At 44.9% G+C, this 14,542-nt stretch overlaps 1 protein-coding gene across 1 annotated transcript in view; it reads left to right on the forward strand.

Moving 5' to 3' along the window:
• The first annotated feature begins 2,796 nt into the window (after positions 1-2,796).
• Positions 2,797-14,542, forward strand: part of POT1 (protection of telomeres 1) — a 67,998-nt gene continuing 56,252 nt past the window's right edge. The window contains exons 1-3 of the mRNA XM_066633548.1: positions 2,797-3,041; positions 7,326-7,398; positions 7,573-7,664. Coding sequence (XP_066489645.1) covers positions 2,916-3,041; positions 7,326-7,398; positions 7,573-7,664 — 291 coding nt within the window. The 5' untranslated portion in view covers positions 2,797-2,915. The remainder of the gene's footprint in view (positions 3,042-7,325; positions 7,399-7,572; positions 7,665-14,542) is intronic.

The following is a 14,542-nucleotide window of genomic DNA, read 5'->3' on the forward strand; positions in this document are numbered from 1 at the left end:
ATTTAGCACCAGGACCCACTTTTTAGATTGTGAATCTATCAGGAACCACTGGAAGTGACATCATCAAGCAGGAAAATTTTTAGGATGGGCCAATCCTAGGCTGCAATCCTGCCCACACTTACCCAGGAGTAAGCCCATTTACTATCTTTGTTAAAAGCATCTAAATAGTAGCCTGTTAAAAGTAAAAATCTGTTACATTTCCCCAAATGTAGTTACATACTATGGTAGCATATTAAAAATAAAATATTGAAATGAATGGGGACCCACCTGAAATGGGCTCACAACCCACCTAGTGGGTCCCGACACACAGTGTTTGAAAAAGAGTGTCCTAAGCCATTACATCCATGCCGGATCTTGCCTTAGGAGCTGCAGGTCCCAATTAGAAACTTTTTTGGGGAGGTGGGGGTGGGCAAGAGCCTCAGGTTCACAGCCAAGATCTGTAGAATCTTAAGAGATATACATAAAATTTATTGTATGCATCTGTATAGTAAAAAGGAAAGCAATCAAAATGTGTGCTTAAAAATTGCATTTAAAAAATTTTAAAAATCAAAACTTCACATATAGGCTAATGGGTTCTGAGCTGTCTGTGACAGATCAGGAGAGAGATCTTGGGGTGGGGGTGGTGGACAGGTCGATGAAAGTGTGGACTCAATGTGCGGTGGCAATAAAGAAGGCCAATTCTATGCTTGGGATCATTAGAAAAGGTATTGAGAACAAAATGGCTAATATTATAATGCTGTTGTACAAATTGATGGTAAGGCCACACCTGGAGTATTGTGTCCAGTTCTGGTCACCGCATCTCAAAAAAGACATAGTGGAAATGGAAAAGGTGCAAAAGAGAGCGACTAAGATGATTACGGGGCTGGGGCACCTTCCTTATGAGGAAAGACTATGGCGTTTGGGCCTCTTCAGCCTAGAAAAGAGGCACCTGAGGGGGGACATGATTGAGACATACAAAATTATGCAGGGGATGGATAGAGAGATGCTCTTTACACGCTCACAGAACACCAGAACCAGGGGACATCCACTAAAATTGAGTGTTGGGAGAGTTAGGACAGACAAAAGAAAATATTTCTTTACTTAGCGTGTGGTTGGTCTGTGGAACTCCTTGCCACAGGATGTGGTGATGGCATCTGGCCTGGATGCCTTTAAAAGGGGATTGGACAAGTTTCTGGAGGAAAAATCCATTACAGGTTACAAGCCATGCTGTGCATGTGCAACCTCCTGATTTTAGAAATGGGCTATGTCAGAATGCCAGATGCAAGGGAGGACACCAGGATGAGGTCTCTTGTTATCTGGTGTGCTCCCTGGGGCATTTGGTGGGCCGCTGTGATACAGGAAGCTGGACTAGATGGGCCTACGGCCTGATCCAGTGGGGCTGTTCTTATGTGAGTTAATAGACCAAATGCATCTAAGTGCATTTTAATATAAAATTGCATACATGATTAGAGATTATCCTAGTGTGGGGTTTCCTTAGGCATGGGGCCAAATTGGGAGCAATTGGTCCAATTGGCTTAAAGTTGGCCCTGATCCAAGCATACTCTGTGGCTATTCTCCTATGGCCTAGTGTAGCCTGATGGGACTAACCAGCTTGGGTGTGTTGAGAATCCTGTTGGGCCAAACCAAGGGCTGCTGAAATTCCCTCTTCTACACCACTGCTAAAAGTCCAGGAGCCTGAAAGGTTGGCCACCCCAGTCTAAATTAAAAGAAAACAGCCCCAGGACATATATGGAGGTGTGATGAACATGATTCATTGGACCAGTGTGATTGCCTGAGGCTTCAATCCTATACACACTTTTTAGCTGTGTGAAACTATTAAAACTAAACAAGGAAGTTTCAGCATCCTGATCATATCTCCTTAGAAGTAAATCCCACTGAACTTAATAAGACTGCAAGAAGAACAAAGTCCCTACCTACTGAGAGAGAGAGAGAGAGATATGATACACAGCTCTAGCTATGTGCCTAACTGTAAACCTTGGCATGTCTACTCAAAAGTAAGTCCCACTGTGTTCAATGGCATGTAACTGAGGAAACGTGTGTGGGATTGTAGCCTCAGTCTTGTCTGAGAAGGAAGATCTTCTTTTGACCCTGCCCTTCCACAACTTAAAAGCCTATGCACCCTTACTCTGAATCAAGTCCCAGTGAGTTCCCAGGACCTTCACTCCCAGGCAGGCAGGCAGGCCTAAAGGCTGCAGCCTTCATCATCATCACTTTCTCCCACCTCTACTTCTGAGAAAAAGGAAGAACCATCTTCTTTGGACCCTGCCCTTCTGCAACTTACACTGAACGCCCCTGCAACCTGAATCAAGTCCCAGTGAGTGGACTCTCACTCCCAGGCAAGGCATGCATAAAGACTGCAGCCTTCATCATCCTCTCTTTTCCTGCCAAAGCCCTACTATGCCAGGGCCAATCCATGCACCCAGTTTCTGCTCTGCTCTCCCGCTCTCTCTCTCTCTCCCTCCTTCTTGTCCCTTCCCTTAAAGCAGAGCAGTTCCTGCTCAGGCTGCCTCCTTAGGGTGTGCTCTCCAGCTTCTGCAGTGCTGCATTTGCAACCACAGAAGCCCAGCCCAGCAATCCCATGCAACCCTTTGCTTGCACTGCCTGCAGCAGCCTGCATTGCACTGCGCGCGAGCCAGCTTGCAAGGGGCGCGTGCGCACCAACACAGCGCGAGCGCTTCCGCTTTGTTCAGTGGGTGAGGACCATACAGAAAGAGGAGGGAGGGGGGAGCAGAGGAGGAGCGGCTTGGTGCGCATGCGCGCTCCGGAACTGCTGGTCTCTTGCAAGTTGCTGAACGTTCCAAGACCTTGCTGATCTCCTTTGCAAGCCCTGCAGTTAAGAGTGCAATGGTCTCTGGGTAAACATTGCTTTTTATTTTTATTTTACTTAAAAGCCTCTTTTGCAGGAAGCAGGACTGATGCCCCTGGAAGTGTGCAGAGGATCCATCAGGGTGCTCAGAAACTCCCTGGCTGCAAAAAGTCTGCAAAAAGTAGATTTCCAGTGCTTGCAACTGGGCTGTGACTCTGCCCACCAGTACCTGGAGGTAAGCTGACTTGCCTTAACCCTTTTTGCAGGATTTAATAATTTAAATTTAAATAATGTAAATAATTTAAATGATTTAAAAATTTGGATTATTTTATTTGCATATGCAATATATTTATTAGCATTTTTATTTGCAAATGCAGTGCATTTATTCGCATTATTTTATTTCCATTTATTTGCAAATGCAACATTTTTATTTGCAAATGCAATGTATCTGTTTGCACTTATTTGCAAATGCAACATATTTATTAGCATTATTTTATTTGCAAATGCAGTGTGTTTATTTGCATTTATTTGCAAGTGCAATATATTTATTTGCATTCTTTAAGTTATGTCTCTTCCCTCCCCCGTGCATGCAGTTAAAACATGCACAGGGGCTGGAGTAGAGAAGGCCAAACAAGCAAACCTGGTTATGATGAGTGCAGCTGCAGGAAAAGTGGGTGCAGAAGCTGATCACCTTTCCTTAGCTGTTGGCATGGGAGTTCTGCACCCAGTGGGTGCCTAAAGTTGCAATCTTATGATCTGGGAGAAAATAAGAAAGAAAGTAATCTTATGATCTGGGAGAAGTAAATTCAACTTACTTTTGACTGGCAGAGATCTAATCAGAGAGGTTGGAAAGTGGTGTTTGTTTTACTTAGAAGTAAGCCTATTGTGTTCAGAAAGGCTTGAGTTGTAATCCTATCTTACTCACTGGAAACTAAACATCTCTAGTTATATTATTCCATGCACTTGATGTGGGGCCATGCAAGTTTTGGAGTTGTGTTGAGCAGTTATTTGGGCAGATTCCCTTTGTATATGTCATTCAGTTGGGAGGGGGGCATATTTACAGTGGAAGTCATTTTTGTAGGGATTTTAGAATTGCCTGTTCAGATCTGTTACTTGCAAAATGAGAATCGTTGTCTTTATTTTCCTAATGGACAAATGACAACTCTTCTCCTATAGTCTGACCCTAAACACGTCAATATGATCCTTATTATTATTGTTTAATACCTTCCTGTATTAATATGTTTTTATCTGTGAAATTATGTTTTAATTTGTTTTATATGTTGTTAGCCGCCCTGGGTCCCTTTTTGGGAGAAGGGCGGGATAAAAATAAAGTTTTATTATTATTATTATTATTATTATTATTATTATTATTATTAGCCTGAATTAGAATTATCTTTTTACATATATAAGATTTTATATATGTATTAGCCTTCCTGTATTAGCCTGAATTAGAATTATCTTTTTACATGTATAAGATTTTATATATGTATTAGCCTTCCTGTATTAGCCTGAATTAGAATTATCTTTTTACATGTATAAGATTTTACACATATAAAATTATAGTGGAAGAATTTTTGAATGTTGCTTTAGAGAGGATTAAAAAAAAACAACTTTTTAGTAAGTTAGAAAACTTCTTAACAGCTTGAGAGCTTTTCATTTAAGACAGTATTTTAAAAGCATAGTGGTAAAAAAGAGTTTCCAGATTGGTGACTTAATTGATTTTGCTTTCCTTTCTCATGAATCAATAGTGGCCTGGTTTTATGGACAAATGATTTTTTTTTTTTCCATTTAACTGGAGAGGAACCACACCACAATGTAATTTTTCTTTTTATTTCCTCAAGTAAAATTGATGCTCGGTCTCCCAAAAGCAATTCTGTGTGGTCTAATAGTTTTTCTGGGGGAAAAGGGGTATGTGTTGTATCATCTGTGACTAGGACTACAATCCTGTAACTGCCTACATGGCAATAAGTCTCATTGAACTCGGTGGAGCTTACTTTTGAGCAAGTCCAATGTATCATAGTTTGGCTAAGTTGGATGGGTGTCGTCATCCCGTCCCCCCCCCCCCCCCGTCAAAACATTCAGAGTTACCTTGGCAGAATCAGATTATGGATCCATCAAGCTCAACACTTTCTACACAAACTGGTCATGGGTCTCTTCCAACACCACCTGTAGATGTAGGAGTTGAGGTCAACTGCATGATGAGCTGTACAAAACAATGCAGGGGGTGGATAGATGGATTCCCCCCCCACACACACACACACCAGAACCAGGGGGCAGCCATTAAAATTGAGCATTGGGAGAGTTAGAACAAACAAAATAATTATTTTACCCATTGTGTGATTAGTCTATGGAACTCCTTGCCACAAGATGTGATGGTGTCATCTGGCCTAGATGCCTTTGAAAGGAGATCAGGCAGATGGGTCCATCACAGGTTACAAGCCATGATGGGTATGTGCAACCTCCTGGTTCTAGAAGTAGGCTAGCTCAGAATGCCAGGCGCAAGCAAGTGGCAGTAGAACACGGGTCTCTTGTGGTCTTGGGTGCTCCCTGAAGCATCTGGTGGGCCGCTGTCAGATACAGGAAGCTGGACCAGATGGCCATTTGGCCTGATCATTGCCAGTCTGTTAAGGACAACCTCTCAAACTCCCAGAGGCAGGCAAAATATCCACAGAAAGCGAAAGTGTTTCAGTAGTTTAATCAAGAGCATTAGAACCATCTTGCCCTGTCTTTGCTTTATGGCTTTACATTTCCTCTAGGTACCTGCCCTGTGACTGAAGCCGTTTCAGTCTAGGAGGAATGTGATCAGACATGGTTTTCTGCCCTTAAATAAATAGGGAAGCAGAGGGGGAAAGAGTGCTGTTTGAGCTGTTAAAAAGATCACTGCCATAATCTATTCATGCAAAAAAAAAAAAAAAAAAGGAATTTTTTTGTGTTGCGGTGTCATTGTAAAAAAAAAAAATGCTCAGTGTGCCATTTGATTGTGATGGGATCATTTCCTTAGAGAAAACTTGCTGCTGGTAAGGAGAGAATTTAATGCAACTGCAAGAATCTGCTGGAAAAGGGGAAAAATCCTCCTGCAGATGACTAGCACAAAAATATTGTTATTGAGGAAACTAGCTCTTGTTAATGTGAGAAGCACATTTACTGGGGCACCTGCTAAGGTTGGCTGCGGAGGATCTACCTCTACTTTCCACCTATTGTGGCGCTGACAGTGCTGGGGTTGCATATTTATTTCGGTTCTGGTGTAATTGCTAAAATTCATCAAGCTCAAGACAGAGAAAAAACATCCTTGCCTTACAAGCTGGGAAACCAGAGGAGAATAGTACAGTTGTAATTGGGGTGGTTTAACACCAAAGGCTGCAACTTCATCTGACTGGTGTCTCCTGCTGCGCATTACATTTGCAGCTTCCTGTGATTCAGCTTCTCTGTCTGTGCCAGAAGGAGGAGAGCAGATCAGCTCAGTGGTTCCCAGACTGTGGTTTGGGACCCATTGGTGGGTCGGGACCTGATTTTTGGTGGGTCGCCAAAGGGTGATGGAAAGATCAGATAACTAATTGCCTCAAGCCCTGAGACGATTCAAAAATCAGCTTCGTAGCTGTTAATGACCCTGCAAAGAGCTCAGCTCCTGCAGTTTGCAAGCATGTGTAAATATAGGGAGATAAATGTTTGAGGATCTTTTTTTTCCTGGTTATTATTACTTATAAATAAATGTTATTTCTTTCTAGATCTCCTTTTTTATGTCTGGTAAATCTAGGTGGGTCCTGATAGAGTGTCATTTTGAAAAGTGGATCCCGTTGCTAAAAAGTTTGGGAATCACTGAGCTAAACTGTAAAGCAGGAATGATTTTTCTTACTTGGGGGCAGTTTTAAGTCACTTTGCAAAATAACAGCACGAGTGTGCTGTGTAGTGGGACTTTTGGCTGATGACAGGTAGGTTTGAAGCCTAAATTGTTGATGTCACTTCTGGCCATGACATCACTTCCAGGTTAATGACATCACTTCTGGTGGGTCCTGACAGATTTTCATTTTAAAAAGTGGGTCCCAGTGTAAAAAGCTTGGGAACCACTGGATTAGACAAATCTGTGTATTTGGTAGCCTTTGAGGTGCTACCGGGTTCTTGCAATTGCTACAGTAGAGTAACCCATTTTCTTCCATTTGCTACTTGCTAAAAAGATCAAAGTCTAATGTGGTTGACTGTGAATCTATGCTGATGGGTGTCAGTTTTGTACTTGGCTTCCTCGTCTGTAAAATGGGTATGACGTTTACGTGACCCTCAGGATTGCTGTTTGGTTGTATGCAGAAACAGTTTGACTCTAGGCTTTCAGAGCCCACTTGTATAAGTTTTTATGCTGCCACCAACTCTGATGTTATGCTGCGTTGCAGAGATTGCTGCCAAAGCATCCCAGGCCAATGACATTGGCACATACACGGAAGATTCATGCTGAACACTGTCTATGATGGATAACTTCTGTTGCGTGTGTTTCTGTCTCATTAATTAGATTTATTTTCCTTTGTTTCAGGGAACGGCTGTTATTTCCCACCCATTAACTAGACTTGGAAATGGAACAGCGTTCTTCAAGATTGTACTTCAAGGTATTTAACACAGAGTCCCCTGTTTTGTTCTTATGGGAACCTGTTCAGTGTTCCTGGCCTCTCGGCTCATAAGATTTCCCAGGAGTCGTTACTTGGAATAACTGCTACATGGTTGTCCTTTGTGGTGTTTAGACAAATGTTAACAGTAAGCTCTGTTTATGCTTGTCTTTACAGAGTTGGGAGAATCATTTTTCCAGAGTGGCACCATCAATACCTTGCTGTCTGGAAAGTTGGCAGAGGATTGTGCCAAAGTGTTACAACAAGGGGTAAATGCTTTCATATCTCTTATTCCTGAACATGTTTTCCCTTGAAGGTTTTTTTGATGTTCTGATTGATCTAGGGCAGGAGTGTCCAAAGTTTTTGGCAGGAGGGTCACATCAGCTCTCTGACACTATGTCGGGGGCCGGGGGGAAAAAGACTTAATTTACATTTAAAATTTGAATAAATTTACATATGTTTACATAAGTGAATATATTAAAGATGAACTTATATGAATGAATGAAGGGCTGGCCTTTTCTTTGCTGCCGCTACTGCATCACAGACATGAAAAAGCAAGCAGTGGAGGGAGCCCTCATCCCCCAGCTCACGTGAGAGGTCAAACAGTCGCCCTCACACTGAGAGCAGGTGTGTCGGGCCAGTGCGGGCTCCATCAAATCTCCGAAGGGCCAGAGGCTCATTGGAGACTGGGGGTTCCCTGAGGGCCGCTTTGATAAGTCTCGAGGGCCGCAAGTGGCCCCAGGGCCGGGGTTTGGGCACCCCTGATCTAGAGCGAGCATATGTGATCATTGTATTCATTATAGCTTTTTTTTTTTTGACTAGTTAACTGGGTTATGATGCTCAACCATTGACCCAGTCCTGCCCTCCACCAGTTTATGTCATGTATCCATGCTGCAGGGGTGTGTGCAGCAAGCTGTGGTGGTGGTGGGGAAACCAGAAAAATATTTTTTACTTAGATCTCCGTACACCTTCCAGCTACCTATGTCAGCAGGTTTCCTCTGATCTATGCTGGCTCTTAGTGGAAGTCCATGGAGACTCCCGGGGGCAGGTTTGGGTAGGAAAGTGGGGTTAGGTTCTTGGCATGTACTGCTGCTGTTTGGATCCTGACCCTGAACAACCCTCTTTTTTTGTCCTGCTCCTCACCCTGATCTTAACTTCTGTACTCTGTGTAAGGCCAATAATGACATGGTGCTTCCTACAGAATGAAAAAGACAGGTCTCTGCCCTCAGGGGCTTACGGTCTAGATCAGGGCTGTCCACGTTTTGGCAGCAGGGGGGCAGCATGAATTTTGTGTGATCACAGACTGTGCCAACCTGAAAGTATTTAGCGGTGATGTGAGCTGCCGGAGTAATTCATTAGGCTCACAACACGAGTAGCGGTGAGTGCAGCAGGGTTTTTTCAAACTCCCTGCTACGCCATTCTGTCTTCTCCTTTTCCGAAGAAGAAGCTGGAATGGTGTGGCATGGAGACTGAAAAATTACTGAAGCAAGAGGAGGTGGGTGGGGCTGTGACTGGGCTTTTGGGGGCTGATAAAAAAGGGTCTTGTAACTCTAGATCAGAGGTGGCCATCCTTTCAACTTTAGGGTTACTGGACCTTTAACAATTGTTTAGAAGAGGGAATTTCAGCAGGTGCAGCTTCTCATCTGCACCAGCCAAAATTCCCTCCTCTACACAATTGTTGAGGTCCAGGAGGTCTAAAGTTGGAAGATTGGCCTGCCCTGGTCTAGATACTGGCACAAGGGAGACAGTTGACACAAGGGAGACAACAGCAATGGCAAAAAATGTAAAGAAAAGTCCCTTGGAAGCAGCATCGCTCTCTTGCATTCTATGGGATAGGGAGGCACACAATCTAGAAAACTGAAATGGAAACAGCCAGAGGACAGAGTCAGTGCAAGACAGACGGCACTGCAGACGACAAATAGGGGTTGTAGAAGATGGGGACTCTTAATTTAATTCTGATAGTTGCTGCCTGCCCCCTTAATGCAACAAAAATTCCCTTGCACAGAAAACTTGGGATGAGGAAAATCTTATCTCTTGCTTTGCACGCTATTTTTTTCCCCGCTTCCCTAAACCAAAGGGTCTGTTATAGATTATACTGGTCTGGTTTTTGCACTGAGAGCACACCATCAGCTAGGTTAGAGTTTTGTGTTCAGACCAGATTCCTCGTTAGTTTAATGCAGGGGTCTCCGAACCCCGGCCCATGTGGCCCATGGCCAGCCTCTGTCCGGTCCGTGGCCAGCCTCGTGTCTCCTGAAAGCCTCTGGCCCACTTGGCCGAACATGATTGGAGCTGTGCTCTGGCTGCATCTGGAGAGTGTTCTAAGGGCCAGAGAGGTTGAATGAATGAGCCCATTCATTCATTTATTCACTCATCTAAGTTCCATGTCAAATTTATTGATTTAAATTTTATATTTATTTTTTTTCTGGCCCTCTACACCACGACAGATATACGATGTGGCCCTCTGGCCAAAAAGTTTGGAGACCCCTGGTTTAATGTAAACTACTGTCACTGAATCTGTTTCGAAAACTTCAGTGACTTATTTTGTTTGATATGGATAGCGGGACTTCTGATCAGTGAAGAGTCGGTGTACTCAAATGGAATTTCACTGCACACATCTTACTACTTGCACGGATTGCTGACTTCATGGTCCATCATATATTTATGCTCCGTGCGCCATCATCCGGGTAGGTTGTCGAGTAAAATCAGCATAAAACTGGCAAGCTCACTGAAGCTAGATGTTAGTTTAACGGCTAACCTCTTTAATGTCTGATTTGGCTGGGCCTTTAATTTTAGAACATGCCTTGGTAACAGTTCAGCATCTGTAGTTACTTTTTAGTGTGTGTGTATGTGAGATGGAAACTGCTGTTTGAATCAGGTTTTGTACAAATTTCTCTGGGTGCTGCTGTTGTGTGTACTGACTATTTGTGATCTTGTAAGTTGGAGTTGACAATATCTGTATATTAGGAAGGAATAATTTGCTAGATTTTGGAATTGTTCCATAAAATGAGTCAGTGTGGCATACTGGATGCTGCCCTTGCTTTCACTCAGCCCATAGACTTCAGTGTAAGTTTCAGGTTCATAATGTTTATAGAACGTATGGTGAAGAGGGTCCCCTGGAACCTAACCCCATATTTCCTATAGGCTCAGTGATTTGGTATCCACTATCCATTAGGTTTTCCAGGAACCTAACCTTAGTGGATAGCAAGGATTGACTGTTTATGTCCATGGAATGGGCTGCAGGCCTTCCCATGAAATCCACAGATGTTGAACCTGCATCCTCTATACTTGTTAAAAGTTGATAGGTAACACTCTTCTGTAACTGTAACTTTTAGATTAGGAGTTCTTAACCTGGTGTCCATGAATGTGCTTCAGGAGGGCTATGAACCAGGTGCAAAAGAGATGTTCTGTTTACGTGTATGTTTCTGGTGAGGAGGTCAGTATCCTTCATCAGATTCTCAAAAGGGCCTGTGACTCTGTCCCCCCCCCAAAAGGTTACAGACCACTGCTTTAGATGTTCACTTAACAAGGTGATGTGGTTCAGATTAGACTTCATAGATGGAGTTAAACTTCAGAGCCTCCTAGAAACATTTGCCCAATTACCTTATGTTGAATCAGCCTGACACACTGCTGCATCAAGGATCATTCAAGGGGGGGGGGCAAATCAACTTCCGTTGCTCTCTTTTTTCCCAGCCCAGGAACAGGAGATATGCAAAAAGCAAACAAACCAAAAAACACCCACATGATGGTCTGCATGTCAATAATATACTTTAGATGGTGCACTGAAAAATTATGCACGTTACAAAATCAACTTTTCTCCCTTACCCGTTAAGCGTCTAAAAGTTAATTAGTGGCTTGTGCCCTTCTTGGCAAAAAGAGAAAATGTAAAACAAGACCCAAAGCACCAATTAGGAGATCACAGAAATCTGCGCTAAGGAGCCTGAGCGGCGGACCACAGTCCTTGAGCTGGAAACTTCAAACAGCCGGAGTGCACCAGCATCATAGTGTTTAGTCTTCCCTTGTGACCTTGGCCCTTATTATACTTGCAATGCTTCTCAAATGCGTGTGTGCATGGGTTTTGAAAAGTTGACAACGAATGCGGGAGAGGGAGGCCAATGTGCTGGTATGACTCCAGTTTATAGGGGGATAGAAATCATAACCCCTATCCCCTGGGGGCTGGGGATAAGAATAGGCCCTCAGTTTGGCTGTACTTGTCGTAAGAGGCGACTAAACAGCCACCAGGTAGACGGGACTCGTCAGCCTGGGAGGGCAGCTCATCTGAGAGAAGGAAAACTGATCCCAAACCTCCACTGCCTTGTGGCTACATCCAGTTATGGAAAAGGCTTCAGGAGTCAACCTCGAGGCAAAATCCGGGGCCGGAGTCCCTGAGGCAGTTCATGGCTGAACACAGTCACGTTCTGGCAACTCCTGTGACGCCGCTGGAACCAACCGTATTGGCCTCTGCCTTTCCGTTGGACCATTTCAGCGACGTGGAGAGGGGGGATTTGCTGCATGGGTAACAGCCTATCCTCCATACCTACTTTACCCAGGCTTCGCGCTCTGGAGAGGACACTCTGTTCCAGAACACTATTCAGAGCGCAATACCATAGTCTTCAGAGACTGAAGGATGCCAACAAGAAATCATAACCCAATTCTAACCCACTCTGGTGCAGGCAGGTTAGCCAGCTGACCTGTGTTGTATCCAGCACAGGGTTGGGGTCACCTGCAGCGCAATTCAAGGCAAGGGGAGTTAGTTTCCCTTACCCCAAGTAACTCTTCACGTGCCCCTAAAGAGTTAGCGCAGATCTAAGCAGCCTGGCTCCGAGCCGGGCCACCTGAGAGCGGGTTTAGGATCTGGCCTAAGTGTTGGATCCTGGCTCCCCTGCCTGGGCCCAGTTTGCCTATGGTCCACCTGCCACCCACTCTTCCCCTGCACCCGGCACACCCTACCCTGCCCACAGAACACCCACCCTGCCTCCACGGAACACCCTGCTGGCGGCCCGTTGCTGGTGCTCACCTACCTTGCTGCCAGCACAGGTCCCTGAAGTTAGCCTCCTGACTCACTGAGTGGCGCAAAAGTGCCTTTATGGCACTTTTGTGGCACCCCGAGGCAGCTCAAGGGACTTGTGCTGGCCTAGGGCACTGTTAGGATTGTGCCCTTGGTCTCCATTTTGTCTTTTGAAGACTTTTAGGACACAATCCGAACCAACTTTCCAACACCAGGGTAAGGGAACACATTGCCTTACCTTGAGGAGGCCTCCATGACTGTCCCCCAACTGTAGGATGCAACATGTGCCCCACTGGCATAGCCGTGCCAGTGCTGGAAAGTTGGTTAGGATTGGGTACTCGGGCAATTTATGCAAGTCCAGGCAATGCATGCAGTTTATGCCATTTTGTCCGTGTGACATCTGCGGACTTGAACATCCACGGATTTTGGTAGCCGCCTGGGGTTCCAGAACGAAACCCCTGCAGATACAGAGGATCCCCTGTACTTGTCAGATATATGCATAAGATATTCCTTTTCAAAATAATTTCTGCTGTGGAAGTGACCGGAGCCACGCATGCTGTAGTTCTAAAGGTTTCCACTTCTTAAAGTAGGAGGAAAAGTTAACTCAAGCTGTGATCAGCATATTGGTGGCATACAAGGAGAGTTCTAGTTAGGAGAGATTAGCCAATGAGTTTTGTATCGCATATCTCTTGTGTGTTATATGTAAGGAAAATAAACAGCCGTATAGCACTGTCGACAGCCAGCCTTGAAATTCATGAGTCTTAACTTGGGTTTGCATGAGGCTAGGGGTTCTCAGTAAATTGGGAGTATAAGATAGTCAAGTCAGCTGTATGGAAGTGTAACTCTTGAGTCAGCAGCCAAGTTCTAGAATAACTTGGGCACCCAGTAATCTCAAAAGATGCTGATGCGGGAAGTAAGCATCCTCGAGGATAGCTCTTTAGTTTGTGGCTTATTTTGCTATTTTTAGAAGCAACCTGAATTTAATCTGCAGTGGTAGGAGTGCCGTTTATGTACACGGGCAAGTTAGAGTACTCTCTGCAAAATATCTCAGTTGGAGAAACTGTAGGTGAGTTTATATTAAGAATCTTAAGGTCCCGATCCAAACTGGGCCTTGGGCCGACGCATATCCCTTGCGCTGGCCCAAGGCTGTCGTGAAAGTGTTGTAAAGCACTTCCGTGACAACCTAAGTGGGGTTAGGACGGCACACGGACGTGCGCCGTCCTTTCCATGCTGATGTGGGCCCCAGGAGGCAGGTAGGTTGCGTTGGCAAAGCTCAGCTGATGCAGAGGTCTGTAGGGGCATAGGGGATGGGAGGGCAGCAGATGTTCCTGGGGGTGGACAGTGAGTGGAAGGCAGGGCCAGGCAGTCCTGGACTGCTTGGATTTGCGCTACCTCTTGAGGTGTTGCAGATCCAAGTAGTCCCATTTGGGCTGCTCTGGCTTTACCCGGAGTACAGGGAAACGATTCCCCTTGCCCCGGGCTGAGTTGCTTGCAGACCCAATCTTGCCTTGGATGCAGCGCAGGCCTGCCAGCCTGCCTGCTCCAGGGCACATTAGGATTGTGTCCTAAGGCAGTCATTTTCAACCACTGTGCCATGGCACATTGGTGTGCCATAAGTGGTCCACAGGTGTGCCACAGGAATTTGGGGGAGGGTTATTTGTTAGTAGGACCATTGGGAGTTGTGAGCCTCTCACTGGCAGCATGGTGTGCTTTGTCAAAAACCTGATGGTGTGCCTTGACGATTTGAGTGCCTTGTCAGTGTGCCATGAGATGGAAAAGGTTGAAAATCGCTGATTTAAGGGGAAACTCCAGTTAAATTGAATGTTATCTTCTTCCTCGCCCCAACAGGAATTTTGTGATTCCTCTAAAAGAAATCTTTGTTTCTAGCTACAGTTGGATCTCTGTATTCATACCTAGACTGAAACCCATGACTAAGTGAATCCATTGGTCTTGTACTGTATGACTTCCAAATGCAATCTGAGATGTTCTCTGGTCGTGTCCGGAGGTGTTCTGAGGCCTGGAGAGGCCACACAGCCTCAGAAAGCCTCTGGGACATGACTGGAGAACACCTCTGGTCAGGTCTGGCCATCCATGAAATCCGTGAGTTAAATCTGTGGTTTCAGAACCCGCAGAGTAGGCCTG

Source organism: Tiliqua scincoides, chromosome 7 (genome assembly GCF_035046505.1).
Source record: "Tiliqua scincoides isolate rTilSci1 chromosome 7, rTilSci1.hap2, whole genome shotgun sequence".
In the NCBI taxonomy this organism is placed as follows: domain Eukaryota; kingdom Metazoa; phylum Chordata; class Lepidosauria; order Squamata; family Scincidae; genus Tiliqua; species Tiliqua scincoides.